This window comes from Cavia porcellus, unplaced genomic scaffold (genome assembly GCF_034190915.1).
Source record: "Cavia porcellus strain 051 isolate PalLab524CR breed Dunkin Hartley unplaced genomic scaffold, mCavPor4.1 scaffold_20, whole genome shotgun sequence".
Lineage (NCBI taxonomy): Eukaryota > Metazoa > Chordata > Mammalia > Rodentia > Caviidae > Cavia > Cavia porcellus.
In genome coordinates, this window is record NW_026947503.1 from 65576314 (window position 1) to 65591390 (window position 15077).

Sequence of the window (15077 nt, forward strand, 5' to 3'; positions counted from 1 at the left end):
AGGTTTCTAATCGCTACTGCCCTTTCGGTTCTGCCCTTGCCCGGTTGTTCCTTTATTCCGTGAATTCCTCGTAGTTGTAGGGAGCATCCTGTCCGGTCCCATAACCTACAGCAAGAAGGGCATCTAGGCGGGGCAGTGACAAGGACAGCGCTTCTCCAGGAAGGAAGATGCCAGGGTTCTGCCCCTGTCTTAGAGCAGATTTCAGTTCCGGTATAATATTCCCGAACCTTGGCCACGTCCGTCTGCACAGCTCATAGAAGAGAAACAATGATCAGAATTAAAGAGGAGCAGCTGCATCAGGCTTAGCTGAGCGAGGTGGGGTAGGCCAGGCCTTTGGCCTTCCTAGGTGTCAGCAGCCCTGCTTGACAGCTGCAGGAACTGAAATTCGGGCCTCACCAGCCCACCCGCTCCCACCCAAATCCTTGAGCTTTCGGAGCAGTGCCCACAAGCCAGGACGCTGCTTCCTCCAGGAGCCCATGTCTCCTCTTCTCTCTCTGGTCCCCGCCCCTAGGTCCCAAGACCTCGTCCCTGCTGAATCTTTGGAGCCAAGGCAGTGGTGTCTGCCTGTGCAGAGCAGAGCTTTTCTGTACTTTAATATTCTCCCTCCAGTTTTCTCTAGCAATAGGGAAATACACCTCTGTTTCTAGATTATTACTGTAGAACCTGTAGATTGCTTAATTCTTAGAAACAGTGTTGTATTTTTCTTACTTCTTCCTTTTGGGGGCAGGGCCCAGGATGAGTTAGAACCAAGCTTGGCCGCGCCCAACTGTTTTAGCCTTGTGAGTTTCAGAACCTAAATTTAAACAGAATCCGCGGCCTTGAACAGGATCCTTTTAGAGAATCGAATTGTTTTAATCAGACTAATCAGTCCTTTGTTGTTGGAAGGGATGTTCTTTTCCCTTTGACCAGTTTTAATTGTCTCCAGACGGGAGCTAGGCAGAAAATACTGGTTCATCCGAGATGCTTCGTAAGTGGCATTTTAGCCACTCCTGTTTCCTTATTGAAAAAGCTGTGCATCACCTTGGGAACCTCTTGAAACCTGTGGGCTTACAAAAGTTTCTATCCCTTGCTAAATTATTTCAGGGATGGTGCTCTGACTTCCCAGCCCTAATAACGTTCCTTTGTCCCCTGGGTGCACAGATGAAGATGACAGTGTCATTGTGTGGGAAACCTCAGATTTGATCTCCCAGCACGAGCCACGGCTCGGGACTACTCGGTGGCCTCGCCGTGCATCAGTGGCAGATGCTGAACCCCTGAGCACCCACCCTTCCCTGCCTGATTCTGGGAGACTTTCTTTGTATTAAAAAATAAGACTCTATGATTCTTCTCCTGCCAGGAACCAAAGATCATTTTTATTAATATTGTTTCTTGGATGACAAAGTCAGTCATGTCTTTGAAAAATTCATTTTGGAAATGAAGAGTTTTCTCCAAGAACCTGTGGAAAGAAGCCCTAAAAATGGCAGGGGAGAGATAATAATCATAGCAAGGCTGTTGTGGAGCATTTATACAATAAAACTTTATTTAACTCTGCTCAAACTCCATTTCAAACTTGCTTTCACACATAAAAATATGCTGTCCTGCCTTCTTGCCCCTATGTTTTAGATTTTCTTTGCTTCCACGTGGTCCCGTCCAAAGGGCTCGGTGCGAGGCCAGGACTCAGGTTCATTCGAGGACCCCCGGCTGGCGCAGTAGCTCAAGGGCCCCATCCTGGTGGCAGTGGACCAAGCCTGTGTCCAGAGGGGTCAGGGTCTCCTGGAAGGACTGGATGCCCTCAGGACTAAATGCCACCACCCCCAAAGCCAACAGAGCACTGGCCACACTGTACCTAGATCTACCACAGAGAGTCCCAGAAATCAGGGCATGGTGACAGAGGTGGAAGTCGTGGTGGGCAGAGGCAGAGGGCAACCAGTGCCACCAGCGGGCCTGGGTGCTTCTCCCCTCACAGCCCAGATGTGTGTCCTGCTGCTTCTCACCTGTGCAGCACAGTGGCTTTGGGAGTGAAGTAGAGTCGGTGCCCTGCAGTGCAGTCCTGCCAGTAGCCGCTGAGTGTGGGACTGGGTGAGGGGACCCTGGGGCTCAGCAGCAGAGGCCTCTTTGTGACTGAGAGCAGATCCTCCCAAGCCACCGGAATCAGTGGCGAATGCGTGAGTTCAGAATCTAAAGACTTTGGTTTCTGTATTGCTGTGTGGAGTTTTTCTTTTTGAGACAGAGTCCTGCCATGCTGCACAGACTGGTCTCAAACTCTGTGGTTCAAGTGCTCCTCCTGCCTAAGCCTCCCGAGTAGCTGGGGCCGCCAGTGCCACCACATCTGGCTGGGTTGTGTTGTTTTTGATTTAAGGAGAACATTGTACAGAAACATCCTATGAGTGGCATCCACAGGTGACAATGACCAGGGACTGTTCCAGGCCAGATGCCCTCAGTGTGATAGATGGTGCAAGACTTTAGTGTAAAGATGCACATGTGCACACACGCGCGCACACACACACCTGTGACTTTGTGCTTTAGATAGTCCTCTTAGGTCCTCGTCACAGGAGCTCTGCACCATGGTGACCTCTGCATAGCAGCTTTAAACTGGGCATCTCCATCACCTGCACAGACCACACCTGGTTCCTTTTTATTCTTCCTCTGTGCCTGGCACAAGGCCGGGCCCACAACTGGCACTGTGGACAGAAAGGAGAGGGAAATGGAGAGAAGCAATGCCCCTCGTTTGTGGGCTGGGAGACCCTGTGCTGTGTGTGCCTTTTGTGTCTGTCGTGCTGGCTGCAGCAAGGAAGCATTCTGGGCTGGAAAGAGTCTGAATTGGATGCAGTGCAAACATCCACAAGCAAAGACAGAAGCTGCCTACCTGAGGGCTTCACAAACTACTTCAGAGTTTGAAGTCAGATTTGAGGATATTTACGTGGACTTCACTGGTTAAACATTCCTAGTCTGAAAATCAAAAATACTGCAAAATCCAAAACTTTTTGCAAAGATTTTTCAGAGGAGGGGAGCCCTCAACCTTTACAGGTACAGCTTTGATAGGATTCTCTTCCTAGTTTTATTCAGATGTCCAGGGCTGATTAAGAGAACATTCTTTTATGGTAGCCACTGTGGATTTCCTGTTGTCTTGTTTTGAAATCCTTTGTTGCGTATATTGTTTTATTCTAGTCTGTTCTGTCTTGTTTTGTTTTATTCACTTTAAAATAAAAATAACTTAGTTAGCTGCTCCGAAAAAAATCTAAAAAGAAAAAAGAGACCACCCTTTCACCGTAGTAACTGACCTTGAATCATAATTTTTGTCATCGTGTGGTTGTTTGAAATCTTGAAGACGAAGCTGTGATACACCTGGCTAAAGGAAGGGTCTTCATCACTCTGAGCAGGAGAAGCCACCCTTAAAGAGATTCCGTCCAGGACTAATTTGCTCCAGACCTGCGGCCTGCTGTGAAGATTGCTGACAGGTGGCCTTTTCCAGCGCAGCTCAGCCAGGGTCTGATGTGCTGGTTGTTTTGTATTATCCCAGGCCTCCATAACTAAGGGGCTTTTCACCATGCCCTTTATTCACAATATGGGCTGTAACTGACTTCCGGTTTCTCACCCAACCTTTCCACGGTAATTAATATTTTATTATAGCAGATTTTATCCCGAAGTAGCAGAGTAGTAGGGTCTTTAAGCCGGGAAAGCTCCCTGTGCTGAGTTATGACCAGGAGAGCATTAAATACGCCCACCTTGTCCTGTCGTGTTCCTCAGCGGTGCCTGGCCAGCAGATCACAACAGGACAAAGAGAAACTACAGCGGTGCCGTGGAATGTTCAGCCCCACAGGTCTGGCCGTGCTATATGGTGTGTGACATTGTGCTGTCACCAGTGATCACCCACGACTGACTGAAAGGGACCCGGCAGGATCCTCTGTCATCAGTGCGCTGTTCCCCTCAGGATCCCAGGGAGTCATCACCATGATGACAGTGTGCCCAGTGCTGTCTGCTTCCTGATTGTAAACCAATGCCATACTTTTTAACTCAGTGCAAAACAGGTTCCTTAGAATATTTCGGTGTCATTTCAATAAACACTAACAAACTAGGGTGTGGCAGCACATACCTGTAATCCCAGCACTCAGGAGGCTGAGGCAGGAGGACGGTTGCAAGTTAGAGAACAGCTTTGTGCTACAAAGAGAGCTCAAGGCCAGTCTGAACTGCACAGCAAGACCCTGTCTCAAAAAGACAAAAAAAAAAAAAAAAGCACCACTAATAGATTTAAGAGAGAGCTGGGTCTGACTGAGGAGCGGGAAGAACATACGTTGCATGAGTTTCCACAATTGTAACTGGACTCCTGTTTAGTTTGCATGTAATATTTTCACCTAAATTACTTATCAGAAAGGTATCAGCACTGATCTCTCTTTTTAGTATAGATAGAATTATAAATCGTACCTAAAATTTCAAATCAAGGTGAAAGTCACTACCAGGAGCTGTGAAAGCATGCTACCCTAAGCCCCGAGTGATGGGAACCATCGTCCCAACAGGTGGGCAAAGCCGTGAGGGACGGTCAGTGCTTCTCCTCCTCTGCCCTCTTCCTAAGACCTTGTCCTGTTAGCCAGTCGGCTGACCTTCTACTATTTTATGCTGATAAGAAATAAAATAAATGAATAAGAAAAATGGATTTAATGATGAAGGGTTTAATCTTGAAATGAATTAGGGCCAAAAGAAATGTAAGTCAATTTCAAATCTGCAGGCTTCTCGGAGACCTGAGAGTTGGGGAAAACTGAAAACATTTAATCACATTTGAACTTTCAAGTTTAAAAAAGGACATGAAAGATATTCAGAGGTTCCTTTGTAGGTTGTACTCATGTGCTAGTCTATTCTATATAAATGCAGATTTTTTTATTCCCGTTGTAAAGGCCTTAGAATTGTGTTGTAGAAAAGCCCAGCATAAATTAAACTTTAAATTAAATTTCATTCTGTCAGAAAGTTCTGATATAGTGATGTCATGCTTTTGGCAGATTCATCTCAGCTATGAGATACACTTTAATATTGCAAATGCCATAGGAAGATTTTTATGTTGCTTTATATTCCAGAGTAGTGGTAGGACAGGTCTAGGCATAGTGCAATTTTAATAAACAAAGGAGCCTGAGTAATACATTAAAAGGATAACAGAATTTTAATTCAGCTCACTAAGCTAGAACCTTCTGACCCGTTTTCCTAACCTTGAGCTTTTGCTTTCTTTAATCTTTTTAGAAAAACCATTCAATGGGATTTGGAAAGCGAGTTTGGAGATTCTGATTGTGGATGGAATGATTTTAGAACTTCATCGGTGGCATGATGTCATGTGTGTATATGAAACCGTACTCTTCTGCCCGGTGCCTCGCATCTAGGCACTCACCATGTGTTGATTCTCAGGGCAAAGGCCACGCATGGCCCACGGGTGGGGAGATGATTTTGCTATTTTTCATTAGCACTTGGGCTTTGATAAAGGGGAATAGAAAAGAGCTGCTTGACCTTTGAGTGCTTAAATTATTAAAGAGCAAATAGATTTGAGGTCTGGATGCTTGCAAATCTAATTTGTCTCATGGAACAAGGATGAAAAGACATTTGCGGTTGGAAATGGCTCCAGTCAGCTTAGTTCTGTCTTTAATATATCTGAAGATGAGTAGATGGTAGCCGTTTAAAAAGTAATAAGTCTGGAGTCGGGTGTATAATGCAGCTAAAGCTTGCTGGCCACAAGGGAGGCCCATTAAATGATCATTTTAATCTCAAATTTTCACCCAGTCCTCATTACATTGCTAGTTGGGCAAAAATTATTTTTTCCACTGGATGGTACTTAAGTCATAAGACAAGATTTCGTTCCATTGGGGGAGAGTTTTTCAGGAAGCAGTATACCGTTTGAGTTAAAGCAGAGCAGTGCTTGGCCCTCAGTATTTGTGGAGCCAGGCAAGTCACATATATGTAGAATCTCAGCAACTTGTGTGGCTGAAGCAGGAAAAATCACAAATGCCATGCTAGTCTGGGTCACTTCGTCAGGCCCTGACCCCAGAACAAGTGACAAGGGCTCAGGCTGTAGCCCAGCTGCAGAGTGCTGGCCTAGAATGCATGCGGCCCTGGTTTAATCTCTACCACTGCCAAAGAAGGAAATCACTGTTGGAGCTGACACACGTGGACACATGCATCACGTGTCCTAGCAAAGCTGGAGAGAAGGGGGCAGGAGAGGCAGCAGGGGCCATTCAGATTTCACCACTGAGTAGCAAATTATCCTGGGTACACTTAAACACTGACCAGCCGTCTTACCACAGACCCCGCTCCCTGGTGATTTTCTCCTCTAGCTTTTAAGTTTGCAGAAAATGAATGCAAAAATAAACTTGAGATCACATTTGGTACAGCGAAGCACATTGGTGAATCTCAGTAAATTTTGTCCTTTCACGTAGAATGTGCTGCCTCCCCCCAAAGAAAATAGAAATGACTTCTGGATTATATTTTGCTTTCTAAACTGTGCACCTCATGACCCGTTCCATTCTAAGTGTCAAGTGCTTGCTTACGCTGCTTCCTGGGTCCTTTTTGGCGAAGTCCAGGGTGAAGGCCCCGCTCAGTTCTCCTGTGCAGCTGGACCGAGGCGCGTGGTGTTGCAGACTTTCACTCTGACCATGGACTGTTCCCCTGCCCTAGCGTGGCCTGGCCCCCACCTGCCCAGGGCCACCAGCAAGCCTGCAGCCAAGGACAGCACAGAAGCGCCCAGGGACCCTGCCTCTTGCAGCACATGTGCCCCTGTGATAAAGCGAGCTTCCTTTGTAAGTGAGATCTGATCAGAGACTGTCAGCAGGAGCTCATCAAGATAGGACAGCTGTCACAGTGTGCCACCTGAAAGTGACGTGAATGTGGCCTCTATCTTGCAAAAATTAAAGTGAATATTAACATTTCAGATGGCAGTTAACAGAGGGTGACAATCCCAGGAAATGAACATTCTACTCACTGTGCTCATCACTGCCCGCAGCTTAGCAGCATAACACAGCCTTTGGATGCTGTGTGATGTGATAAGCCAGCAGAAGGCTGGCTGGGCAGGTTGGGCTTGGGCCCTCTGTGGGCTGCAGGTGTGGGAGGCTGAGCCGTGTGGCCTTCCACAGTGGCTCACACATATGGCCCTTCACAGCCTGGGTAGAGTACCTGCCCAGGTTCCCATGAGCGTGGCAGGTTCAAGATCATGGGGCCATGTCCTTGGTGGTGGGCTTTTCCCAGCAGCACCTACAGTATCCCTTCTGCTACTCAGTTGGTGGCACATGAGACATTACACATAGCCAATACAGTGTCTTGATGGAAGAAGCATCAAGGGCTGTGCAGATAGATATGTTTTAAAATCACTACATTGGACTGTAAGTATAAGACATCAGGGAGGAGAGGAGAGGAGAGGAGAGGAGAGGAGAGGAGAGGAGAGGAGAGGAGAGGAGAGGAGAGGAGAGGAGAGGAGAGGAGTCAAAAGTCTGCTTTTCCTCCCGTGTGTCCCTCTGTCCTCACTTTGGCGAAATCTTTAAATACAGCATCTGTTATGCAGGAAGAAGTCTGCCCAGCTGTGTGGAGGATCTTGCATGACTGCTCCAGCAGAAAGTGCCTGAGGTTAGGAAGGAAGGGTTATGTCCCTTTGCTTTATTTACAGCACTTTGCCTTTGTTGAAGGCCATCCTCGTGGTGTGCGTGAAGGACATTCTTTCCATGTCCAGCTTATAAACAGTAACATCTAATTTTTTTGAGCATGGCGAATTTTGTACCTCTCAAAAAATTGTGTGACTTTGGCTAGAAGATTCTGCAGGAAAGTGTGAGCCCTGCCTCTTGGCAGGAGCCAGCATGCAGTGACAACCTGTCAGGCCCCTCGTGCAGCCCATGCATACCACGCCTATATCCATGACCCTGTCCAGCACATTCTCTGTTTCACAGACCACTGGCAGAGTGCACCGTCTCTGGTATCCAAACACATCACTGACGATTCTGTCTTTTTTCTAGCGTCTACCAAATAGTCGTTGAGGAAGAACGTCCTCGAAGAACTAAAAAGACGACAGAGATCTTAAAGTGCTACCCGGTACCAATCCACTTCCAGAACGCATCCCTCCTGAACTCGCAGTACTACTTCGCGGCCGAGTTTCCTGCCGATAGCATCCAGGCAGCCCAGCCTTTCACTATCGGGGATAACAAGACCTACAACGGATACTGGAACACCCCTCTGCTCCCCCACAAAAGCTACAGAATTTACTTCCAAGCGGCTAGTAGAGCCAATGGGGTATGTGTGGCAGATGACTACTGACTTGGGGTGTTTGGGTTTTTAACGCGAGTGTAGCTCAAATAAGACAGCACTAAATGGACAGAGTCCAGCCTTCCTGTGTTTTTACACATAAGCAAATGGGTTTCTTCTCCTTGTAAATTATTTTCACGTAGAAAAACTTACAGCAAGAAGTGAGGGTATTCACCATGTTTCGGAGGAGTTGGAAAAATATATCATCTCCATGATGGTTTTCATTTTCGGATTTTCTTATTACCAAAAGTTGGCTCGTCACCCTGCTTGGTTTACTAATGCACAGTTCTGATACATGCATTCAGCTCATTTAAAATTTGGGGAGATCCACAACATCTGTCTTTTAAGCACATTCTCTGCCATTTCTTTAGAGTTTATGCCTCCTGTAGCTGCAACTAAATTAGGTATCTTTTTTTCCTTTTCTAAGAGAAAACAACTTTAGAAAGATGAGATGGAAACAAAGTAAAATTCTCAGAGTTATTTCTGAAACGTTCCCCCTTTCTGTTCAGCACGGATCTCTGATAAGAACTCAGAAATACCTCAGGGAAAAAGGAGACGTTTCGGGGTCCCACCATGGTCCCCTCCCACCTAGCCCAGCCCTGGTGTGCACTTGACTCCCAGGGAGAGGAAGGGAAGTCTGGGGTCGAGTGGACAAGGGGGCCAGCCCCCCAGGTGGGATGCAGGCGTCTCGCTCTGCCCCCCTTGTTGGTTCAGGACTGCCCAGTGCCACCGAGTTGGGCGTGGGAAAATGTGTCCAAGCTGGACACAGAGTGCCCGCTGGTGATAAAAGCTCAGCTGGCACAGTGAGATCTTCCTTGTCTGGAGACTTAGCCAGAACTGCAGCTTTTCTGTTGTTTTTAACAAAATGTGAGTCGTCATCCATTCCCTCTTTATTTCTTACAGGAAACCAAAATTGACTGTGTTCGGGTGGCCACAAAAGGTAGGTTGAAACTGTGTCCTGGTTTATGTCTTATGAAAGTTAATTTAGACTATTTTAAAATGACTTAAAATGTAACTCCATTGAAATATGAATGTGTACATATGTTTATTACAGTACTTGCATGTGCATATGTGTGTGTGTATGTAACAGGGCATTATGGCACTTGGCCTTGACTCTTCCATGTGCATACTTTTTAAAATAAGCCTTCCTGCTGTGTTCAAAGCAGTTTTGAGTAGCTTTTTAAATGTGAATTTTAATAAGTTGCCAGTGTACATGTTTTAATCCACAGTGTTCCATCCCTGTGTATAGTCAATCTTCATATAAAAGGAGTAGTTAAAATATTACCCCATCCTTTGTATTTTTTTTCTTCTTTGAGACAAGACCATGCTCTGTTACCAGGCTGGCCCCAAACTCCTGGGGCAGGGCCAGGAGATCCTCCCACCTCAGCCTCCCGCCTTGCTGGTGCTCCTGTATGCACGGCTGCACCTTGCCCCACCCCAGCCCCTTTGTGACAGGGATCCAGGTGACCGCATGACGGAACTCGTCTCTCTTGCCTGGACAAATGCTGTGAAGGCAGAGGTGTGCAGGTGGACACTTCTTGCTCTCCCCACACGGCACCCCCTGATGAAGACAGTGCCGCCAATGTCCTCAACTCGAGCAGTGCTGTCCTGTCAGCCTGGCGGCCTGCCTCACCTGTCCCACGCAAAGGTGGAGGGGACGGTGCTGTCTTCAAGTGAGGCCTTATAAATTAACCCTTGCAGCTAAGTGCCTCACGCAGGCCATCAGAGATGCGTGGTTCTGTGTGATTTAATTGAGCAGGGATGAGTCCCACGAGCAAGAACTATCTTCATGGTCGTTTCACTTTGAGGCAGCCGTTCGAACGTGCCAAGGATGTACACAGACATCCTCGGAATCCTCGCTGCATTCTTGCTTCATCAAGCTGCACCACTTTTTCAGCTCAGTGGTAGCCTACACATACTTCTTGGTGGCATCATATGGGGTAGGCCTGAGTAAAGTGATCTCTTCATTTCTGTTTGTCCTCATGGGCTTATGGTTCTTTTTCCAAGAATCTATTTACATAGATTTTAAGACTCTCTTTATGTCTCATCATACTTGATTGAAGGCCTTCTTTTGTGGCAATAAATCAGAAGAGAATGAAATGGTAGCTGTCCAAGTGTTCACTAAACAACCGTGTGCTGGCAGCTACTAGTGACCACAGCACCAGAGAGCCCTAGACCTGGACTCTGTCCTGGCTCCCCGCTGCCGGCTCATGGCTCTGGTCCAGAACAGGAGTCTGGAAGTGTTGCCAACCTTTAGGGTCTCAGAAAGCAAATCTAGCCCCAGGGTGCCTAGTTTATAATGTCTTACGTTTACCATCGCAGCTGAGAGTGGGAAAACCACTTTGATGCATTCACGTTTATTTCTCCACTATACCTGTGGAAAAAGAGACAGTACTGCCACTCTTCTTCTTCACGGGAGAGATATGTGCTGCTGGAGGGCACTGGCTTAGCATGGGGTCCAGACTCGACCCCCAGCACTGATGCTGCTCCCCAGGTTTCCCTTCTGTGTCTGGTGGATTTGCACCCTGCAGAAATTCCAGCTGGGGCGAGGGGTGGGGGGCACGTGGCCTGAGAGTCCAAGCTCCCTGTCTTGGAACTGAGTCACTGCCCGGTTTACTGTGCAAACAGTGACAAAGCTGTCAACACCCTCACTCATGCAGTTAAATAATTACATAAATAACTCACTGGTAAGTGTGCAAACCTGACCAGTTTGCTGTTTTTACAATAGATTGCATTAGATGGTGATTTGGGCCATTTTCTCCCATCAGCCAGATTTCATCAATATTTTAATTTGTTTTTCAATCCAACAATGGATGATTAAGCAATCAGATAACCCCATTGAGCAGATACTCCCCACTCGTCTTTTCTGAGTCATTTGCAAACGTTTACACAGCAGCAAACTCTATCCAAATAACCCCTTTTGGGGAAAGAGGAAAACACATTTTAATATGCATTGCTTGGCTCTGTCATTTCTGTTTCATACAGTCATAGCATAGTGAGAAACCTGGGGAGGGCCTCACCCCTGGACAGGGTGGCTCTGTCTTGTGTGATTCTGTGACTTTCTGGGTGGACAGATTTAATCTCGCCCCACACAGCACAGCATGTTCCACCACCCTCATAATGAGAAACGCTTCCCTTCTGCGCCCTAAAACTTCCTGTGTCAGCACGGGAAGCTATTCCATCTTGACTACTTGGTGAGAACAGTGAAGTAAGTAGATGTAACAACTCATTAATACTGTGCAATAAAGACCCTGGAAACGTAAGAGTTCAAGGGTCCCGAGTGTGTTTTGGCCACCTTTTTCTGACAGGATGGTGGCTTAATGAAGTTCTTGGGTATTAAACTGCTTTCCCAAGCAGCCTTCTGAGTTTACGGAGATTTCAGCATTCTCATGAAATGACTATTGACAAGTATCTCTTAGGGGAAGTATGGAGGTGGATGTGTTTTTTCACAAAGAGGTAGTTTGTAATTTCAAGCATGGCTATGTCTCTTAAAAATATAGCTCGTACTATTTATACATTTAATGTTGTGATTATCTTAATCATATTCCAAAGATATATTTTGACACCCATCATCCCAAATACAAAGCCTCATAAAAATTACACACAGGAAGAAAACCTAAGGTATGTTATTATATATCTTCCATGTTTGGAGAATTGCTTATATTTTTATGGATCCTTTAATTTCTATATCCAAATGATTTCTCCATAGTTCCTACGTGTGACTGTGGTTTAACTGATGACTATAGATGATCTCAGGGATGTTCTCTCGAGTGAAAAAACAAAGATATCACGCTATAGGATACATGTGGTGTTTAATGGCCCCCTCTCAATCCAAAGGCTTCCTTTTCCCCATAGCATTCAGGGAGTAGGAGAGCTTTTAATAATTTTTAAGTACTTGAAATTTTTAATTTTTTTCAATCACATCCAGATTTTTATATATGGGTTCTTTTCATGGTCATTTAGTCCACTTGTGTGTTAAGAATTAGTGCATTTTCTTTAACTTTTCTGTCCATGATAACTGCCTTATAGTAACTGGCAGGGTTAGAAACTTATAGTGGCTTTGAAAAATTTTCTGAATGACCAATTTGAAACCATCCGGATAAACTTAACAGTCAAAGTATGTCTTGTCAATAAATTAAATCTCTCCCATTAATGAGGTATATCTATTCTCATGGATGTGACAGTCAGCTTAGACATACACATTAATCTTTCATAAGATAATACTTTCTTTAATATGATGTCACTCATGTCTCTTCCTAATGATATAACCATTGGGAGATTTCCTATTATCCATTTGTTTTTACAATTATTGCAATGTCTTCCAAATACAAATGCATAGATATTTCATCTTTTGAAGCTCTTGAGATCCTGAAAGTTTTGAAATTTTTCTGTCTGTTGAATTTTGAGGCATAGGGATTCATTTTTACCTTTCCTTGCTATAATATGGCTCACTGCAGTATACTTGTAAGCAGTTACGTGCAACCACTAGCTTAATTTTCCACAAAGCTATCGGAGAAGTCAGACTTTAACCTTAAGCAAGAAGAAAAAAATTATTCCACTGTTAAGTTTTTTAAAGGAATTTTCTATGAAAATATTTTGCTGTTTATAATGTTAGTATTTTATTTAACTCAGATTTATAGTGAATGTGAAGATGCTTTGCTGGAAGACCTTGAGGAAACTTTGAAGGATTTCTATTGTTCTGATATAATTTCTAACTATACTCAGAAATTTGAATGTTTCTTTTTTTTAATCACTATGCTCTTGGAGAAGTTTCTCCAGCCTGTTTTTCTTTTCACTCTTTTGTTCGAAAAAAATACCATCCTTTCTGGGCCATAATGTTACAGAATGAAATGCTTTGATAAAAGAACTGAGAAGAATGTCTGCTGAGATGTAAACCTAATTAAGATTCCTTTTAATTGTGCATATTGAATCCAGGAGAAAACAAATTGCATAGTGAGATCACTCCTATATGCCAGTCTGCTGTTATTCAGGCTATGGATTTAGAAACAGGAATATATGCATGCAGTTCTCAGCATTTTGTAGAGAAAATGTTTTCTTCGTGATAATTCATAATCTTCATAATGTACATCAGGAGTATGTGAAGGCCCCCCAAAAGGCTCCCCAAAATAAGAAACCTAAAAGCCTATGTTTGCCAGATTTATCCAACTCAATCTTATCTTTCCAGGAACACAGGGTCAGGCAAAAACACTGTTGGTAAATGCAAAGGATTCTGGAAGATCTTGACTTGTCACCAAAAGGCCTCCAGTGTGGAACCCACACCAGACAGCTCTTTCCCTTCCCTGCATACCTGTGTCCCCCGGACCCCACCCAGGGCCACCAGATGCTGTCTATAAAGAATAGCATGGAAATCTGACCTTATTCTGCCACATTTCATAATGCCCTCTTTTATAGTGCATCGTGACTGATACTTAAGGCAGGAGTCAGCAAGCTTTTCTGTCAAGGACCAGATCATAATTATTTTGAGTTGCAGATACAGCTCAGTGGTTGAGCTCCTGACTGGCATCACAGTCCCTGAGTTCAATACCCAGCACTTCAAATAGATACAATGAATACAAGCAATGTTTCAGGCTCAGTGGACCTCACAGTTTTTGTCACAACTACTGGACTCTACCCTGCCCATTTTAAAGAAATTTCTAGCATAAGCCAATGTTGTCTTTGCAGTAAAAACAATAGCCATGAGTGAGCACTTCACAGATGGGAACCCAGATCATCAGAAAGGTCTCTTCTGCTATAAGCACCTTTTTACACATGAGGCTTCGCTCGATTGTCACTTGGGTCCTTTCTCATTTGCAAATACCTGCTGCCCACCCGAATTATTTTCACGTACCTTCTGTTCAGATCTTTTGCCTTTTTGGAGAGTATATAAATGCCCTGATTTTTTTTAACAAGAGGGTATTTTTCTCAAAAGCAGTGTAGATCTGATTTTCCTATAATAGAAATGACCCGAGAGTATTAGCTTTGAGCCACAGTTTTCTGTGGCCAACCATACATGGTACGTGTATTGACCGCGGACTCGGTACCAACTTTGTAACGAGACTTCTAAACAGCATCTTACCATGTTCAATGCATTATATCCAAAAGTGAAGATGTTTCCTGTCTGCAAAGTCAGGCAGTGCTGTGTTGGTAACTCTGCCTAGTTTATCTCACTTTGAGAGCTGGGCTGCACTGGTTAATAGCTTGCGAAAGACTTCTGCACCGTTTTTAAGCTCAGTCGCTGCAGTTGTCTAACAGGCAACACTGTTTGAGTGGTGCAGGGGGATATTTCAAAATATTACGCGGCAGCAGTTTGGGTTTAATTGTCTGCAGATGGTAGATGATCTATTTTCCTTATTTGCTGCTGCATTTCAAATAGTACCCAGGCTGTTCCATGTAAATTAGTTCTCTTTCCTGTAAGCCGGTCCTTAATTTTTCAATAGTTTTTCTTTGCATCATTTTCCAGCTGTATCATGTTAGAACTGATGTTTTATTTTCCATTTTTTTTTCAATATCTGTGTGTCATGAATGTTAACTGCTTAACTGAAAAAAAGCAAGATGCCCTAGTGGTCCTTTTCAAGTCTTACCTCTTTCTTTGGTCACACATTAACCATGACAGTGACAGCCAAAGCAATGAGTAGTTTCAATTTTGTTTTTAACTGGTACTTTGAGATACATTTTTTAATTCTCATAATGTGAAAAATGAAGGTCTTTAAGTGGAAGCCTGCATGGAATCTAGGTATTAGAGAAACCACTCTAATTAAAAAATTTTAGTGAAAGATGATTATGTTCCTCATGAAGGTAATTTGAGCAAGAAGAGAAAATATTGGGACCTAAGTAACCTC

The 15077-nt window shown here is 44.5% G+C and overlaps 1 protein-coding gene across 12 annotated transcripts in view; it reads left to right on the forward strand.

The window, feature by feature from the left end:
- The window catches only part of Ptprm (protein tyrosine phosphatase receptor type M), a 619038-nt gene that overhangs the window by 385824 nt on the left and 218137 nt on the right, over positions 1-15077 (forward strand). For all 12 annotated transcript variants that reach the window (XM_063232111.1, XM_063232116.1, XM_063232118.1 and 9 more), the window contains exons 12-13: positions 7953-8226; positions 9142-9178. In XM_063232111.1, coding sequence (XP_063088181.1) covers positions 7953-8226; positions 9142-9178 — 311 coding nt within the window. The remainder of the gene's footprint in view (positions 1-7952; positions 8227-9141; positions 9179-15077) is intronic.